General features: G+C 35.7%; 2 protein-coding genes across 2 annotated transcripts; both read left to right on the forward strand.

Annotated features, from left to right (window-relative positions):
• The first annotated feature begins 453 nt into the window (after nucleotides 1-453).
• LOC123875530 (beta-hexosaminidase subunit beta-like) lies at nucleotides 454-15,538 on the forward strand. The gene is made up of 10 exons (XM_045921407.1): nucleotides 454-855; nucleotides 1,711-1,933; nucleotides 2,680-2,789; nucleotides 3,159-3,367; nucleotides 3,456-3,568; nucleotides 3,669-3,870; nucleotides 14,206-14,332; nucleotides 14,498-14,581; nucleotides 14,705-14,907; nucleotides 15,298-15,538. The coding sequence occupies exons 1-10, from the start codon at nucleotides 676-678 to the stop codon at nucleotides 15,485-15,487; spliced, it is 1,641 nt and encodes a 546-aa protein (XP_045777363.1). The 5' UTR covers nucleotides 454-675; the 3' UTR covers nucleotides 15,488-15,538.
• LOC123875544 lies at nucleotides 6,253-10,791 on the forward strand. The gene is made up of 2 exons (XM_045921429.1): nucleotides 6,253-7,054; nucleotides 10,421-10,791. The coding sequence occupies exons 1-2, from the start codon at nucleotides 6,662-6,664 to the stop codon at nucleotides 10,598-10,600; spliced, it is 573 nt and encodes a 190-aa protein (XP_045777385.1). The 5' UTR covers nucleotides 6,253-6,661; the 3' UTR covers nucleotides 10,601-10,791.
• Nucleotides 15,539-16,348: the final 810 nt, after the last annotated feature.

The following is a 16,348-nucleotide window of genomic DNA, read 5'->3' on the forward strand; positions in this document are numbered from 1 at the left end:
TTTCGCATGTGAAGGAAGATTCTTTTCGATCAACTTCCAAAAAGGTGGAGGTAACTACATAAAATTTGGCGCGTATTTTAATTTTATTTCATTTGTGTCTGTACCCACTTACAAAATTATTTTAATCGAGAGCCTCGACAGCTCAACGGTTGAGGAGCGGACTGAATTCCGAAAGGTCGGCAGTTAAAACTCCACCCGTTGCACTAATGTCGTACCCACTCCTGGCACCAGCTTTTCGTTTAATTGGAGGGGAAAGGGGAGTATTAGTCATGATTAACATGGCTAATATTCTTTAAGAAAAAACATGAGAAAATGCACATTTTTATGTTAGGTACCTATGTGTAGAAAATTAAATCTGGATTTTATTTTTATGACACGAAGAATTTCTACTAAAATACACATTTCTTGCGAATCATAGTTTGTTTTTTAAATAATATGTTTACTGTTTTAGGAATTGTTTAAGTAACACGCCCTATTTAATACATTGCCTCTGCAACACAATTCTATTTGAATCTTTCAATATTGTGCGAGATCACGGAACAGAAAAAACAGTGCGAGATGTTATCGTCCATGGAAGCATTTTAGATTTTACTAGTTAGTACTCCACAAATGCTCGGGGAGCAAACTTCGTTCGACAGATTTTTGCTAATGCAATATTAATTATATTTTCGCACGATGTTACGACATTTTGTAGTTCTCTATTTATTTTTTGGCGAGTTTTACGCGAGAGGCATGTGGTTGACGAAACCTGGACCAAAATATCCACCAACGAAGGGTGAGGTCTGGCCTAAACCTCAAATTGAAGTTAAGAGTAAAACATATTATGTATTTAACCCTTCGCAATTTAAAGTTAAGGTGAGTGTTATTATTTTGTTGCTGAAATTATCGATTTAACAAATTATAGGTATATGTAGGTAAACACTTAGGTATTTTTAAAATCTATTTTTTTTAACATAATTTAAAGAGCGTATTTTTAATTGGTTTTAACTTTTATAAAATAAATGAACACGAAAACGTAAATAACAGCATAAATCAAATGTTTTTAGGGTTCCGTACCTCAAAAGGAAAAACGGAACCCTTATAGGATCACTTTGTTGTCTGTCTGTCTGTCTGTCTGTCAAGAAACCTATAGGGTACTTTCCCGTTGACCTAGAATCATGAAATTTGGTTAGTAGGTAGGTCTTACAGCACAATTACAGGAATAAATCTGAAAACCGCGAATTTGTGGTTACATCATTTAAAAAAAAAATTACAATGTGTTTTTCAATTTTCAAAATAAGATAACTATACCCAGTTGGGTATCACATGAAAGGGCTTCACCTGTACATCCTAAAACAGATTTTTATTAATTTTATGTATAATAGTTTTTGGTTTATCGTGCAAAATGTTGGAAAAAATACCCCAGTACGGAACCCCAAGTGCGCGAGTCTGACTCGCACTTGGCCGGTTTTTTTTTCTACTGAACTCTGATGTCAAGTTCTGCGTTGCCGGCCTTTCAGTAATTTGTCCCTTGAATAACACCATGTCCATGTTGTAATTTAGTGAGAACACCGCCAAAGGAAGTTTGTTCCACAGGTTCCTGTGTGCGCGCCATTTTTATAAAAAAAATAATAACGGTAATTGGAATGTTTGTTTACGTAAACGTAAATTTTATAAAAATCATATACCTACCTACTTACTCAATTTTTCGTTTACCATTTCAATTTACAGATTATGGATCAGACCTGCGATATTTTAACAAATGCAATCGCTCGTTACTCCTATATAGTTGAGAACAATATTGGGCCTAAGGCTCGACACACAGAGCCTGTATTAGGACCCAGGCTCATTGCAAATACAGAAGATGCATTTTACAAGGGGCATCTGAATGAACTGGAAATTACACTCACTTCACCCTGTGAAGAGTTACCACATTTGGATATGGATGAAAGCTGTAAGTATATTTTCAGAAGTAAAACCATTATAAATAATAATAATCAGTACCTACTATACATAAATTGCCCAGTCTGCTGCGAATAGTTTAATAGTAACTAAGCATTTTTCACCAAAATCATGTGAATTAAGTCGCAGGTATCATCTATAAGAACTTATTAATTCTTGTACTAACGTACAGAATTGTAAGTACTTACCTACTTATTTAAAAGTGTGTGTAGGTAAGTGTATTTACCTACTTACCTAGTACATTTATGTTATTTTGAGGATACATAGAAGATTTACACATAGTAGAGTAACTACCTATATGTAGGTACTGTACTGTATATGTGTAAATCACAAACAAATAAACTTTATCTCAAATTTTCTAAGAAATTTCCTAACTTATTATTTTACTTATCTTTTACCTACCAATACCCAGCGCAAACACTTAAGCTGATATACTGAGTGCAATGATAACCCAATAATGTAAACCCTACTTGACCTTAAATAATAGTTACCTACTTAATAATAAGTTATGTTTGTTCATTTGCAATAATAATAATAATAATAATAATCATATTTTATAACCGGGCGTGAGAGTAAGTAGTATAATAATCAATTAAGTAAATCTAGTTTTAAATAGAGAACCCATCGAAATGTATTTCGATGAGAAAACCAATCAATTGTTATACTAAACAAAACCACATTTTATTGTTTAATTAATAGCTTACACTTATGAAATATAATATATTCCTTTTCTGCTAGATAACATAACCGTATCTTCGAGTTCAAAGCTTATCAGTTCATCCATATGGGGCGCCATAAGAGGGCTCGAGACATTTGCACAACTGTTTTATATTTCCGATGACCATAATGTAAGTTTCATTCAGTAAAAATTTCAATGGAAAATGGTATTTAAAACTCATGAAGGTAGACAAAAAAAAGCAAAAACACACAATAAGCGACTACCAAGAGTCATGGTCTCATCATGGTCTACACTGATTTTCTTATGCTTTATTCCATTGACATTCTATCAGACATTGTCTTTCATAATATTTCCCGCCTTTTTAAAGTGTCCGATGGTCCCAGTCCGCTCCATAGAGATAGTATATTATATATCTCTATGGACTCTATGGTCAAGTCGTTTTTGGTTCATAAGTTTTTTTCAAATGCTAAGTGATGTTTTATTTATAACGCATCCTTACCGGTTTATCGTTTTCTCTTAAAATCGTTAATTGCTGCAGGATGTACGAGTAAATGAAACTATGATATATGATTTTCCGCGATATAAACATCGAGGACTGCTGCTTGATACATCCAGACACTTTATTACTTTGCCAAACATCTTAAAAACTCTCGACGCAATGGCATTGAATAAAATGAACGTCTTCCATTGGCACATAGTCGATGATCAAAGTTTTCCTTATCAAAGTGAAAGGTTTCCAGAATTAAGGTGATTTTTTTAATTAGTCAAACGAACCTCATCAGGTACCTATTTATATTTTAAGTTTAACGAATTATCTATACAATTTTTATTACAGTGAAAGAGGTGCTTACGACCCTACAATGATTTATACAAAGGATGATATTGAGAGAGTAATTGAATATGCGAGAAATCGCGGTATCAGAGTTATACCTGAATTCGATGTTCCTGGTATTTTGTTTTATTTTATGCACAATTTTATGTTAACTCCTGAAAATATATGCATCAATTTACTCAAATCCCGCTATTTACTGTTACATTTTATTTTTAGGACACACCGCGTCTTGGGGCAATGCATACCCTAGCATCCTGACCGAGTGCTATGAAAATGGACGTGTTGTAGGATTAGGACCCATTGATCCGACGAAGAATATGACTTACAAACTACTCCGAGACTTGTTCAAAGAAGTACAAAATTTGTTCCCAGATAAATACTTTCACGTTGGTGGTGATGAAGTTGAATTACAATGCTGGTAAATAATCAGTTTTAATACTTGTGATAGTATAATTAGTAAAGCCTGGCCAGAAATATATCTATGGTCACTAAGTTGGTCTTGTTTATATTAGTTCTGCGGGGTTTCCGCAATATTGCGAGATATTTTATTTTTCTGGTCAGACTTTATGTACAGTTTAAATATTTTCCTACATATTCTAGAGGAAACTTGTGACGCTTGGAACTTAATTATATAATAGTGAAATATACACTAACAATGAAAAAGTACTAAAATATATCGGCGCAATAATGAGACACGTAATTCATAGATCGAATGACGAGTAGAATCCTCAATGACGCATCGTACGTCGTCGACGTTTCCGAACCCCACCGCCACGATAGTATTTAAAAGCGAAGCGGTCCAGCGGAGCGGCATTCTATTATCGACAGTCGAAGCGATAACACGTTGAATTTGTCTACCTTTTTAATTTGTTCGGTTTAGTTTGACAAGTTTATTGTAACTTTGGTTTAAATGTTGAGTTTCTTAACTTCTTTCAAATTTGTTCGTTTAAGTTTGACGGTTAAATGTAATTTCGGTTAAAATATTGTAAATCGAATCTTATTGTAAATCAAATCTTTGAAAAGAGCAACCGCTGAGTTTCTTGCTGGTTCTTCTCGGCAGGAAAGGCGTTCCGAACCAGTGGTAGATTCATTTGATGATTCAAAAGTATTTGTAAAGGTTTATTTGGATAAAAGTAATATTAAAGATGGTTAAAAGTTTGATAATAAACTGTGATGAATAATAACAATGGCGCGAGTTTTATTGGAGCTAGTTCTCCTACTCTTACATCAGAAGAAGGGATGAATCAACGCCAATTACCATCATCGCCTCGCTAATAGCAACGGCATTTCTGGATAATACTTTAGAGACATAGATTGAGAAATAATGAATAGATTTTAGCCGTTTATTTTCAAACTTCAACCCTGATGTGAAAGAAATGAATATGATTTAAAATACAACGAAGCGCGACTGAAAGCAGCTAGCGCTCATTTAGGAGCAGTAAAATCGTGGGAATGTTTGCTAAAAACCACGACACGGAGTACAGTACCAGTTTTAGAACAATCAATTCAAGGAGTATAACCTGAGTGAATTGGCATACGTATGATGTTGGATAAGTGAAATAATGGCTGAAGGTATCCAAAGTCTGGAACGTGATACAAACCTAAGATTTCAAAGATAGTTGCCGACAGAAGATGACGTGCCTGGCGTGGTGTGAGCTGTTTTATTTGTCATCATTTCATTTATTATTATCATAATCTTTATTTATTTTTCCAGTGGTAGGCCGCTATTAGAAGCAGATGTGTTTTGTAAAGCTTCACAGGTGTATTTCTTTGAAAACATTTACTTTACTATTTCGTGGTCCCAAGATGATAGTAGACGGGTTTAAGCAATTTATCGGACTCCTGTTGTGTTTCTGGATAGTTCCGTTTTTTTTTGTCTTCAAAATCGTTTTTGATTATTCGTAGATTTCGCTGTTAATGGCGAACCGTTGAATATTCTTAAATTTCACAGCAGTCACTTTGAGAGGTCATAATAGCATAGTATTTTTGTTTTTTTAAGTGATCCTTAATACCGTACTAGATCAAGGGCTTGTTTTATGGTGGGAGACACTGATCGGCAGTGTTCCTTCTTTTCAACGTTTTCTGTTTTATGGTGGAATACTATTACCAAGGACCAAGCTACTGACTGGATGTTGTGTCATATAGAATCGGTTGTTTTCTTCGTAATACAGGTTTATCGAATAACTTTGACAAACTCTGTGGTGAGCTGACGGGTCTGTGCGAGGTGACTCAACGGCTTTGGTGATTTGCTGATCATTTTCCATTTCCGTTAAAAGTATTGGCTCCGTTAGGAAGTGTTGTTCGGAAAACTAAATTGTCTTTCTTGGCCGTTGGTTATGAATATCTTTTGTAGGATTTAATCTCAGAGATTTTTAATTTTTTTTTTTTAAGTTGATATTTTAATAGTTGTTCCGCGTGTTTCTCAGACCACTGCCGCATTTGGCGGATTAAACATTTGTGGGTACATGGATTGCTCGATTAGGTATTTGGAGCCCGAATCCAAGCTATCTTAAAGACTTACTGGAACATCTTCGTATTGGCCATTTCTTTCGAGTTTCTCGTTCGGTTCAGACTTATTCTAATTACAAGTTTCGCACTTAAACGTTTTCGTGTGTTGTGCGTGCCAATGCCAAATATCAACGATACGTAGAACCGGTATCCCAGTTTCCTTTTTGTCTTAAATGATAGTAGTGAATAAATTTTTAAGGCTTTCATTTTTCAACCAAGATACGAGTCTTGTAGTCATAAATTTGTTGAATGTTCATAAGTTTGGTTCATTAAGAAGGCCATTATTGTGAACAGGACAATATAAATACAATTGTACAATGGCAACCCAGTGTCTATGGTCTAGTCTATAGTTAAGTCTGTCAAGATGTCCGACCTTGTTATATAATAGTTGTGTGAGGCTACAAGTAATGTTTCTAATAGTCGACAATGTTAGCTCCGTACCTAATTAAACAGTTCAAGCTTCCAGCAGACTTTCATTTGTCCTAACAGGTTATGTGGCCCAGCAGGCTCATAATTCTGTTTTAGGTGAAGATCGGAGCTAATAATATTGTGTGGCGATGTTACACTAGAGTTAGTGTTGACGGCGAAAAACGGCGGTGTGTTTTGTCGAAAGTGGCGTCTGAAGGAGGTCGTGCGGAGAATAGTACGACATCAGGCACACACGAGGGTTTCGACGAGTGAGCGCGTTGGAGTTTCGCAAAATGGATGTTCACACAATGGCGATGGCGTCGACTTCAAACGTAATAAAACTAGAAGGCCAGAAAAATTGGAATGTGTGGAAATTCCAAGTGGCGGTTACCTTGAAAGGGGCGGATGTGTTCCTTGTAGTGAATGGAACGGAAAAGTCTGATGAAAAAAATATGACAGAGTGGGCGAAGAAGGACATCAAGGCCCAAACGATAATAGTTTCTAGGCTGAGCGAGGCGGCCATGGTTCATGTCTTAACGTGTGAGACGGCGGCAGAAATGTGGCAAAAATTACATAGTGTTTTTGAAGCAAAATCAGCAACAAGTACCATGATGTTGCAACAACGTTTTCTTCAATGCAAGTTTGAAGATGGAGAGCTATCTGTGTTCTTAGCTAAAGTTCAAGAGATGGCTTGTCAATTAAAACAGGCAGGTGAAGAGGTGTCAGAGAAATTTTTAATGACTAAAGTTTTATTGTCATTACCTGCCACATATAGTCACTTTATCTCTGCGTGGGAGTCAGTTGAAACTTCTAAGCAAAAGTATGATGATTTGGTGGCACGCCTGCTTGTAGAAGAGGAAAGATTGAAAGCCAGAGACAAAGATAAAGAAGAGAATAACATGGCATTGTTTGCGAAGAAGCGAGGTGGATTTGTCAAAAAGTGCTACAAATGTGGGAATCCAAAGCATTTTGCTAAAGATTGTAAGAGTGAGAAGGAAAATCGCAAATGTTTCCTGTGCGGGTCACTAAATCATCTGAAAGTTAACTGTCCTAAGCGTGAAAATACAGAAAAACACAGTGGAAATTCATCGAAGAAAGGAAACTCAGGAAATGCGTTCACGGTGGCTATGACAACAGAGTTGGAGAGTGAGTTTCTGAATTACATAGACAATAGAGCATACAATCAATGCTGGGTGATTGACAGTGGTGCGAGCAGCCATATGACAGGAGATCGTTCACTGTTTACAAACTATAATTCAGTGTCTATGCCAAATCAATTTGTTGTTGTTGGAGATGGAAGGTGTTTGCCTATTGTTGGGGTTGGTGATGTAAAACTAAATGTGTATAATGGAGAAATGTATGTTGAGTCAACATTGAACAGTGTACTGCATGTTCCGGACATTAAAATTAATCTATTTTCTATACCAAGTGCGACTAAAAGAGGTTATACTGTCACAATGTTGAACGAACAGTGTTTATTTTACAAAGACAAGTTACTGTGTGCTTTAGGAAGTCGTGAGGGAAATTATTATGTACTGAAAGTGTCAAACTATGTTTACGAAGGTGCTGCAGCTGTTGCTTCATTAACCGAGTGGCATGAGAGGCTGTGTCACCAGAGTATGGAGTATGTAAAACAAGTACTCAATAATAATAGCATTACATATACAGGAGAAAGTTTTAAATGTGAGTCATGCTTAGAAGGTAAGATGCATAGATTACCTTTTCCTAGAAGGGAGCAGCATACCAAAGAATGCTTAGAGTTGGTCCATGCCGATGTGTGTGGCCCAATGGAGGTAGATAGCATAGGAGGCTCTAGATATTTCTTATTGATAAAGGATGATTATTCGAATTACCGTGTAGTATATTTTCTGAAGAAGAAAAGTGATGTATTTGTTCAGATGAAACTTTTTGTTACATGGGCAGAAAGACAGACAGGGCTCAAAGTCAAAGTGATCCGAACGGACAATGGAGGCGAGTTTATTAATAGGGATATGCAAAAGTTCTTAGAAGAGAGAGGTATACAACATCAGACAACTGTGGCCCACACTCCTCAACAAAATGGTAAAGCGGAGAGAGATATGAGAACAATTGTAGAAGCTGCCAGGTCTATGCTCAAAAGTAGGAGCTTGCCAAAGGATCTATGGGCAGAAGCAGTGAACACCACAGTATACGTATTGAATAGAACGTCAAAGAGTAGAGTAGAAGGACAGACACCCTATGAGACATTTTGTAAGCGTGATTTTGACATTCAGAGCTTATGTGGAGTATTTGGTGATCATGTGTACGTCCACATTCCTAAGGCAAACAGACGAAAGTTGGATGTAAAGGGAGAGAAAGCTATTTTTGTTGGTTATGATGATAGCAAAGGTTATAGGGTATATTATGAAGACAAAAAGGAAGTGCATACTAAGAGGGATGTAGTATTTATTAATCAAGAAAGGCAAAAAGAACAAATACAGACTAAAGAAAAAATAGTTTTACTTGACGTTCCTGTAGAGAATAGTTATGAGGACTCTTCCTCATTAACTAATGAAAGTGAAGAAGAATTCTGTGATCCTCATCTAGGAGAGAATCAAGGAGAAGGAGAACCGGATGTGACACCTGATATAATACCTGAAATAACTCAAGAAGAGAGACGTGAAAATGTAGAAACAGAAGAAAATCCAATACAAGAAAGTAGACTGCGAAGAAGGGTAGAAAAGCCAAAGTATTTAGATGATTATCATTTGTATGTTGCTGAACCCAGAAATTACAAAGAAGCCATTATGTCAGCGGAGGCTGAAAATTGGAAAACGGCTATGAGAAAAGAGCTTGCGCAGCTAAAAGAAAATAATACATGGACAGAAGTAGATCAGATACCAGAAGGAAAGGCAGCGATAAGCTCGAAATGGGTTTTAAAGAAAAAGGCAGATTGCTATAAGGCTAGATTAGTGGCCAGAGGCTTTCAACAAGAATGTGATGAGAACTTGTATGCCCCTGTGGCAAAGTTAAATACATTTAGGATTTTTGTGTCCGTAGCTACTAAGCTAAATTTAGAAATTAATCAAATGGATGTTTGTGGAGCTTTTTTAAATGCAAAACTTGACGAGGAATTGTATTTAATTCTACCAGAGGGAACTGATACTAAATATGTAAAACTTAATAAGTCAATTTATGGTTTAAAAAGGTCTCCTAAGTATTGGAATGAAACATTCAACAATGTAATGATATCTTTAGGGTATAAACGATGTGATAAGGATTTTTGTTTGTATTCAAAATGTGAAGGGGAACAAAAAACATTTTTGCTATTATATGTGGATGATATTTTGTACTTTGGAAGTAATGAGGAATCTTTGTGTGAACTAAGAGATGTATTGTGTAAAACCTTTAAGATGAAAGTTATGGGAGGAATTGGTAAATTTTTAGGGATAGATGTAAAACAGGATATTAAAAAGGGAACCACTATTATTTCACAGAAAGATTATTTAATAAAACTGTTGTCTCAGTATAACATGTTGGATTGTAAAACATTGCAGTTACCTATTGATAAAAATTATAATTTTCATATTTTAAAGCGAGAAGGGTCAGAGAGTGTTGAAGTCGAGAATAAATGTAGAAGGTTAGTGGGAAGCCTGATGTATGCAGCCATGGGCACACGGCCAGATATTTGTGCAGTGGTTAATATTTTAAGCCGCTATCAAAGCTGTGCATCAGAGCTTTTATATAAATTATTATTAAATGTTTTAAGATATGTGAGAGGGACTATAGACTTGTGTTTGACATATAATAGAGACTGTAATAATGATGTTGTAAGCTATGTTGATAGTGACTGGGGTGGTTGTAATGATTGTAAATCAACATCGGGGTGTATTTTTAAAGTATTTGGTTGTTCAGTAATTTGGTTTTCAAAGAAACAACAGACTGTAGCATTGTCCTCAACAGAAGCAGAGTATATTGCTCTATGTTTAGCAACTAGTGAGGCTTGTTGGCTAAAACATATTATGATGACATTTGGGTTTGATGTGAACATAACTGTTTATGAAGACAATCAGTCCACTATCAAAATGGCACAGATGGCAACTGGTAATTCTAGAGTTAAACATTTGGAAATAAAGCAAGCATTTGTTAAAGAAAAGCTTGAAAATAAAATAATTGATTTAAGATATATAAATACAAGTGAACAGCTTGCTGACATACTTACAAAAGCGTTAGGGGGTATAGCATTTAAGAGATTAAGGGAAAAATTGTTTTGATATTGAGGGGAGATGTGAACAGGACAATATAAATACAATTGTACAATGGCAACCCAGTGTCTATGGTCTAGTCTATAGTTAAGTCTGTCAAGATGTCCGACCTTGTTATATAATAGTTGTGTGAGGCTACAAGTAATGTTTCTAATAGTCGACAATGTTAGCTCCGTACCTAATTAAACAGTTCAAGCTTCCAGCAGACTTTCATTTGTCCTAACAATTATTGTAAAGAATTTTCTACTAAGTAATTTACTTGGACGATTGACAGACAATTTAAATCAGTTTTAATAACACCATCCCATATTAAGATCAAGCTCAAGCTTTACGAGAAAGTTAAAAATGTCTAATCAAACCTTCAGTGGAATACATCAAATCACACCATAAAGCGATCCTACAAGAGATGAAAGTACTGACTTAATCACGGCATATCTGAGGTACTTATTGTCTACTGACGAGAAAAGGTTGTCATGGGCAGAATGGCCGAACATGTTCTCAAATTATGTAATTCACCCAAGAAATCAATGAGACCATATCGGTGATGACTGACTGACAGACCTCACTTGTTCCTGAAGTGCAATCTAAATTTTAATTTCAAGGCGATCGACGTGGTTTCATAATTTAACTGTTTTGACGTGTTCCTATTATCAACTAATTATGAAATTCGCCCAATCGGCGATGAGTTGATGACTGACTAACAGACCTCGCTTGTTCCTGTAGTGCAATCCAAATTTTAATTTCAAGGTGTTGACGCGATTTTATAATTTAAGTGCTTCCATGTGTTCCTATTATCTACCAAATAGTACAGACCTCATAAAGAGATGTGTTTGCGAATCCACTTTTTCTCTTCTTATTGTTACAAATTTTTGGTACCAACCAAATACGAACAGATAATAACATTACAATTGTCGTGATTCGATTTTTACTGTTTAATAATTCCATAATTATTCAAAGTTTTGAGTAAATCGTGTTTGTCCATAGTCAATATTATTTTCAAGTGGCAACTTTAACAATATTGGCAATATCATTTTTTATGTTGGCAGTCTTGTGATATGTTTGAATCGACCAATAGCAAGTGGCGCGGGTATTTTTATGATAAAATGGCGTGAAGTGGTAGGGAGATTTTTGGGGTAGACACGCTAACCAGCGGCAGAGCGGCATTCATTACGTGTGGTGTTTCGACAGAGTGAAGTAGTGAAAGGACTTCTTGAGTCAGTACTGTGAAAGTGATTTTAAGTTGCAGTTGTAATTGGTGAGTTCGTTCCAATTTGTACAGATAATGTGAATTTACATACGTGTGGATATTGTTGGTTAGAAATGTTGATTAGACGGTTGAGATAGTAGTTACGATGGAGCCAATCTAGTGTAGGGTACCGTCGCCCAGTTACTTGTTGTTATTATAATCAGAGTTCTACAGGTCGGTGATACATATCAGATCTAGTTATAGAATCCCGTGGTGTTTTATGAATTCGTAACGCTGGGTGTTGTATATATCAAAACCGATTCATTATTCTGCGGCTCTGGTCAGAGACACTTCTCAGTAGACACGGTCTGTCGTACTTACTGTAGGTTTTAGAGTTGTGGTTACCTTATGTGGTTTCCGTTGGTTGAGGTCATAGTACTAGTTGTGGTAGCTAGGCTAGATGGTCGGTTTGGGACCGGTATAGGGGTGGAAGAGCCGGTCTAGGTAGAGTTGGGGTTTTGTATTTATCAAACAATAAAAAAAAAAAAAAAAAAAAAAAAAACAATGGGATAGTAATGATAAAAAAAAAAAAGAGGATAAATATTTAAAAAAAAAGGGTAATACCGCAAAAAAAAAAAAAAAAAAAGATAAACAATGCAAAAAAAAAAAAAAAAAGAAAGAAAAAAAAAAAAAAAACTGATAATAATATTGTATAAAATGTTAACGTAAAAGCTGAAGTAAGAATATCCTCTGAATATGAATATTACTGAACAATAGACGTGAACTTCATCGAAGTAAACCAATGGGACCAGAAGAAAAGTTTGCCACGATTAACGAACGTTTGGAAAGCGTACCAAAATTTGAAGTATAAAGTAATGTGGCCGTATCGGCTATGAGTAAACGTAATAGTACGGCAAAGTGAGGATTTGACGCGCAGACTGACGTGCTTTTATAAGTTAAGTACTTTTCCATTATTTAAGTGTAAACGGCAAGGCCAATATGAGCGCTGAGGCTCTGAGGCTGAACCAATATTAGCGCTGAGGCTTGAGGTTCCGCCGTCATCACTTTTTACTATCTTTCCGAAGGTGTAAACGTCAAGGCCAAAATGAGCGCTGAGGCTCTGAGGCTGAACCAAAATTAACGCTGAGGTTATGAGGTTCCGGCGTCATCACTTGGGGTTTCAATTATCCTTAAAGTCCATTTGATGTGTGAACCAAAATTAGCGCTGAGGCTATGAGGTTGTAACGTCATTTGTGCTTTGAGATAATTGAAATGTGAAAAAAAAAAAAAAAACAGCAAAAAATGGTTACTGAACCGAAATTAGCGCTGAGGCTATGAGGTTCTGATGATCACTTATGTGTTTTCAATTGTCTTGTAATTCATGTGTCAACGTCAAGGCTAAAATGAGCGCCGAGGCTCTGAGGCTGAACCAAAATTAGCGCTGAGGCTATGAGGTTCTGACGTTATCACTTATGTGTTCCAAGATAATTGAAATGTGTTTACGTGAAGGCTATGAGTTAACGTGAAAGCTAATATGGGTGTCGAGGCCCTGAGGCTATGAGATTCTTAACGTGATAAGAGTGTTGAGGAACCATTTTTGATTTCGAAATTATAAGGGTTTATGTGTGTGTGATGTTGGTTTACTAATTTATGCACTTTATTGCAGAGAAAAGGGACGAGAGTAGGCGCAGGGACGCGCCTATGATCAGTATGGCCGTATCGGCGCAATAATGAGACACGTAATTCATAGATCGAATGACGAGTAGAATCCTCAATGACGCATCGTACGTCGTCGACGTTTCCGAACCCCACCGCCACGATAGTATTTAAAAGCGAAGCGGTCCAGCGGAGCGGCATTCTATTATCGACAGTCGAAGCGATAACACGTTGAATTTGTCTACCTTTTTAATTTGTTCGGTTTAGTTTGACAAGTTTATTGTAACTTTGGTTTAAATGTTGAGTTTCTTAACTTCTTTCAAATTTGTTCGTTTAAGTTTGACGGTTAAATGTAATTTCGGTTAAAATATTGTAAATCGAATCTTATTGTAAATCAAATCTTTGAAAAGAGCAACCGCTGAGTTTCTTGCTGGTTCTTCTCGGCAGGAAAGGCGTTCCGAACCAGTGGTAGATTCATTTGATGATTCAAAAGTATTTGTAAAGGTTTATTTGGATAAAAGTAATATTAAAGATGGTTAAAAGTTTGATAATAAACTGTGATGAATAATAACAATGGCGCGAGTTTTATTGGAGCTAGTTCTCCTACTCTTACAAATATGTAGTTAATAACGCTATGAATTTTTTCTATTCATTTGCATATGCAAACATACAAATGCATATATTCTGATAAATTCAAATGCATCTATTCTGCATATATTCTAGTCATAATAATAAAACATACTATGATGTTTCTAATTTTATTTACCTACAGGCAGTCAAATCCAAATCTCATAAATTATATGAAGGCCAATAACCTAACAGCGACGGACTTGCACGCTCTATTCATGAGAAATGTTATCCCCCTTTTGGCAAATAACACGACGCCCGTAGTTTGGCAGGTGATTAGATTATTTTCATAAAAACTTATTTTTGAAATATTGTTTGAAATTACTAGGTATGTACTTATGCAATTATAAAATATTTTACACTAGGTAAATATATTTCAGGTCAAATTAAAGATTGTTAATTTGATTATTTATAGATTTGAATAATTTTTATTTCAGGAAGTATACGATGAAGGAGTAACACTGTCAAAAGATACACTTATACAAGTATGGAAATACAACTGGATCACTGAAATGATTAATGTAAGATCTTTATTTTTATTTATTTTTCTTGTAATTCTTCAAAAAAGGATAATACAAACTATTTGGACTCTCTTAATCAATTGGTCTTCGATCTTTTATTAATATACCTTGTTATTATACCAGGTTCTGATGACTGGGCATCGGGTTTTATTCTCTTCTTCGTGGTACTTAGATGCTATGGGCTCCGAGTGGAAGGACTACTACGCAGCCGATCCCCGTCAAATGGTATATGACGTTACTGGCAACGAAACTCTTATGGCAGGCATTGTTGGAGGAGAAGCTTGTATGTGGGGTGAGATGGTGGATGACAGAAATGTTCTAAACAGGTAATTTTTATATCTTCCTTACATATCACACTATCACACTAATATTATAAAGGCGAAAGTTTGTGTGTGTGTGTGTGTGTGTGTGTGTGTGTGTTTGTTACTCCTTCACGCAAAAACTACTGGACAGATTTGGCTGAAATTTGGAATGGAGATAGATAATATCCTGGATTAGCACATAGGCTACTTTTAATCCCGAAAAATCATAGAGTTCCCACGGGATTTCAAAAAACCTAAATCCACGCGGGCGAAGTCGCGGGCATCGGCTAGTCTTTCTATAAAAACCGGTATGGATTAATGTTCAAAACGCAAAGTTTCCTGAACTAAAGTAAGGTTTAAATTAACTCTTTTTCTTTCTTTATCTTCTGATACATTTGTTTTATCTTGTTACAGAGTGTGGCCGCGAACGAGTGCGGTTGCTGAAAAACTGTGGAGCTACCGAGACCCCACGAAACGTTACGATTATAGGAGATCACGCGTCCCTCTTGAAGCTTACAACCGGATAGAGGAGCACGCCTGCCGTATGATACGCCGCGGTATTGATGCACAACCACCCTCTGGACCTGGATTCTGTGTTGTCTAACTTGTTGTTTTAGATTTTGAACTATTATGATAAATAAAATTTCTAAAAATCTGTTTTGGTTTGTTTTTTAATATTTATTCAGATTCCAAGATATGAAATAAAGTAAGAGTTGTTTTCCTTTAGTCCTATTTTAGTCGATCAATTTTTAACAATGGCTTACGATTAGGGAAAATTTTCGTTAAAAAATAAATTTAGCTGAAAAAACCAAAGAAATTATAAATATCAAACTAATGTTTAAAGCAGAGGTATAAAAACTAAGCTGGTTGTAGCGGACCTCCTGCAGCTACATTTCTACCATATTCCCAAAAACTTGTCAAAAATAGTATATTTTTAGTATAGTTTTTCAAATAACTATGTAATTATTACACTATTAATTATTATTAAACTTAAACATTAATAACGTTACATAACTTGACACTACAACTACAATGACAATCAAAAAAAGTCAAACCAACATTTTAGTTCTTCACTATCGAAAGCAGATAAATCGTGAAACTCCGATTACGAATCGTGAACATCGTAACAACAATCGAGTCGAGTCTCCCGTGGGGGTCCACCTGGACCACTTTGAGAACTACTGGTTTAAAGTTTGAATCATGAAAGAATACCTAACAGAAACCCAAAACAATATTTGACACGTTTCTAATGTTACCCGTGATAACTATGTAACAGTTTATTATAAAAATTATTATAAAAATCGGTTAAATCACAGACCACACCCTTGGTGCACACCACTAATGTTTGTCTTTGAAACATGAAAGTATACCTAACAGAAACCTAAAATAATTTTAACACGTTTCTAATGTTACCCGTGACAACTTTGTAACAGTTTATCATAAAAATCGGTAAATCACAGACCAC

The sequence above is a fragment of the Maniola jurtina genome, chromosome 20 (genome assembly GCF_905333055.1).
Source record: "Maniola jurtina chromosome 20, ilManJurt1.1, whole genome shotgun sequence".
Lineage (NCBI taxonomy): Eukaryota > Metazoa > Arthropoda > Insecta > Lepidoptera > Nymphalidae > Maniola > Maniola jurtina.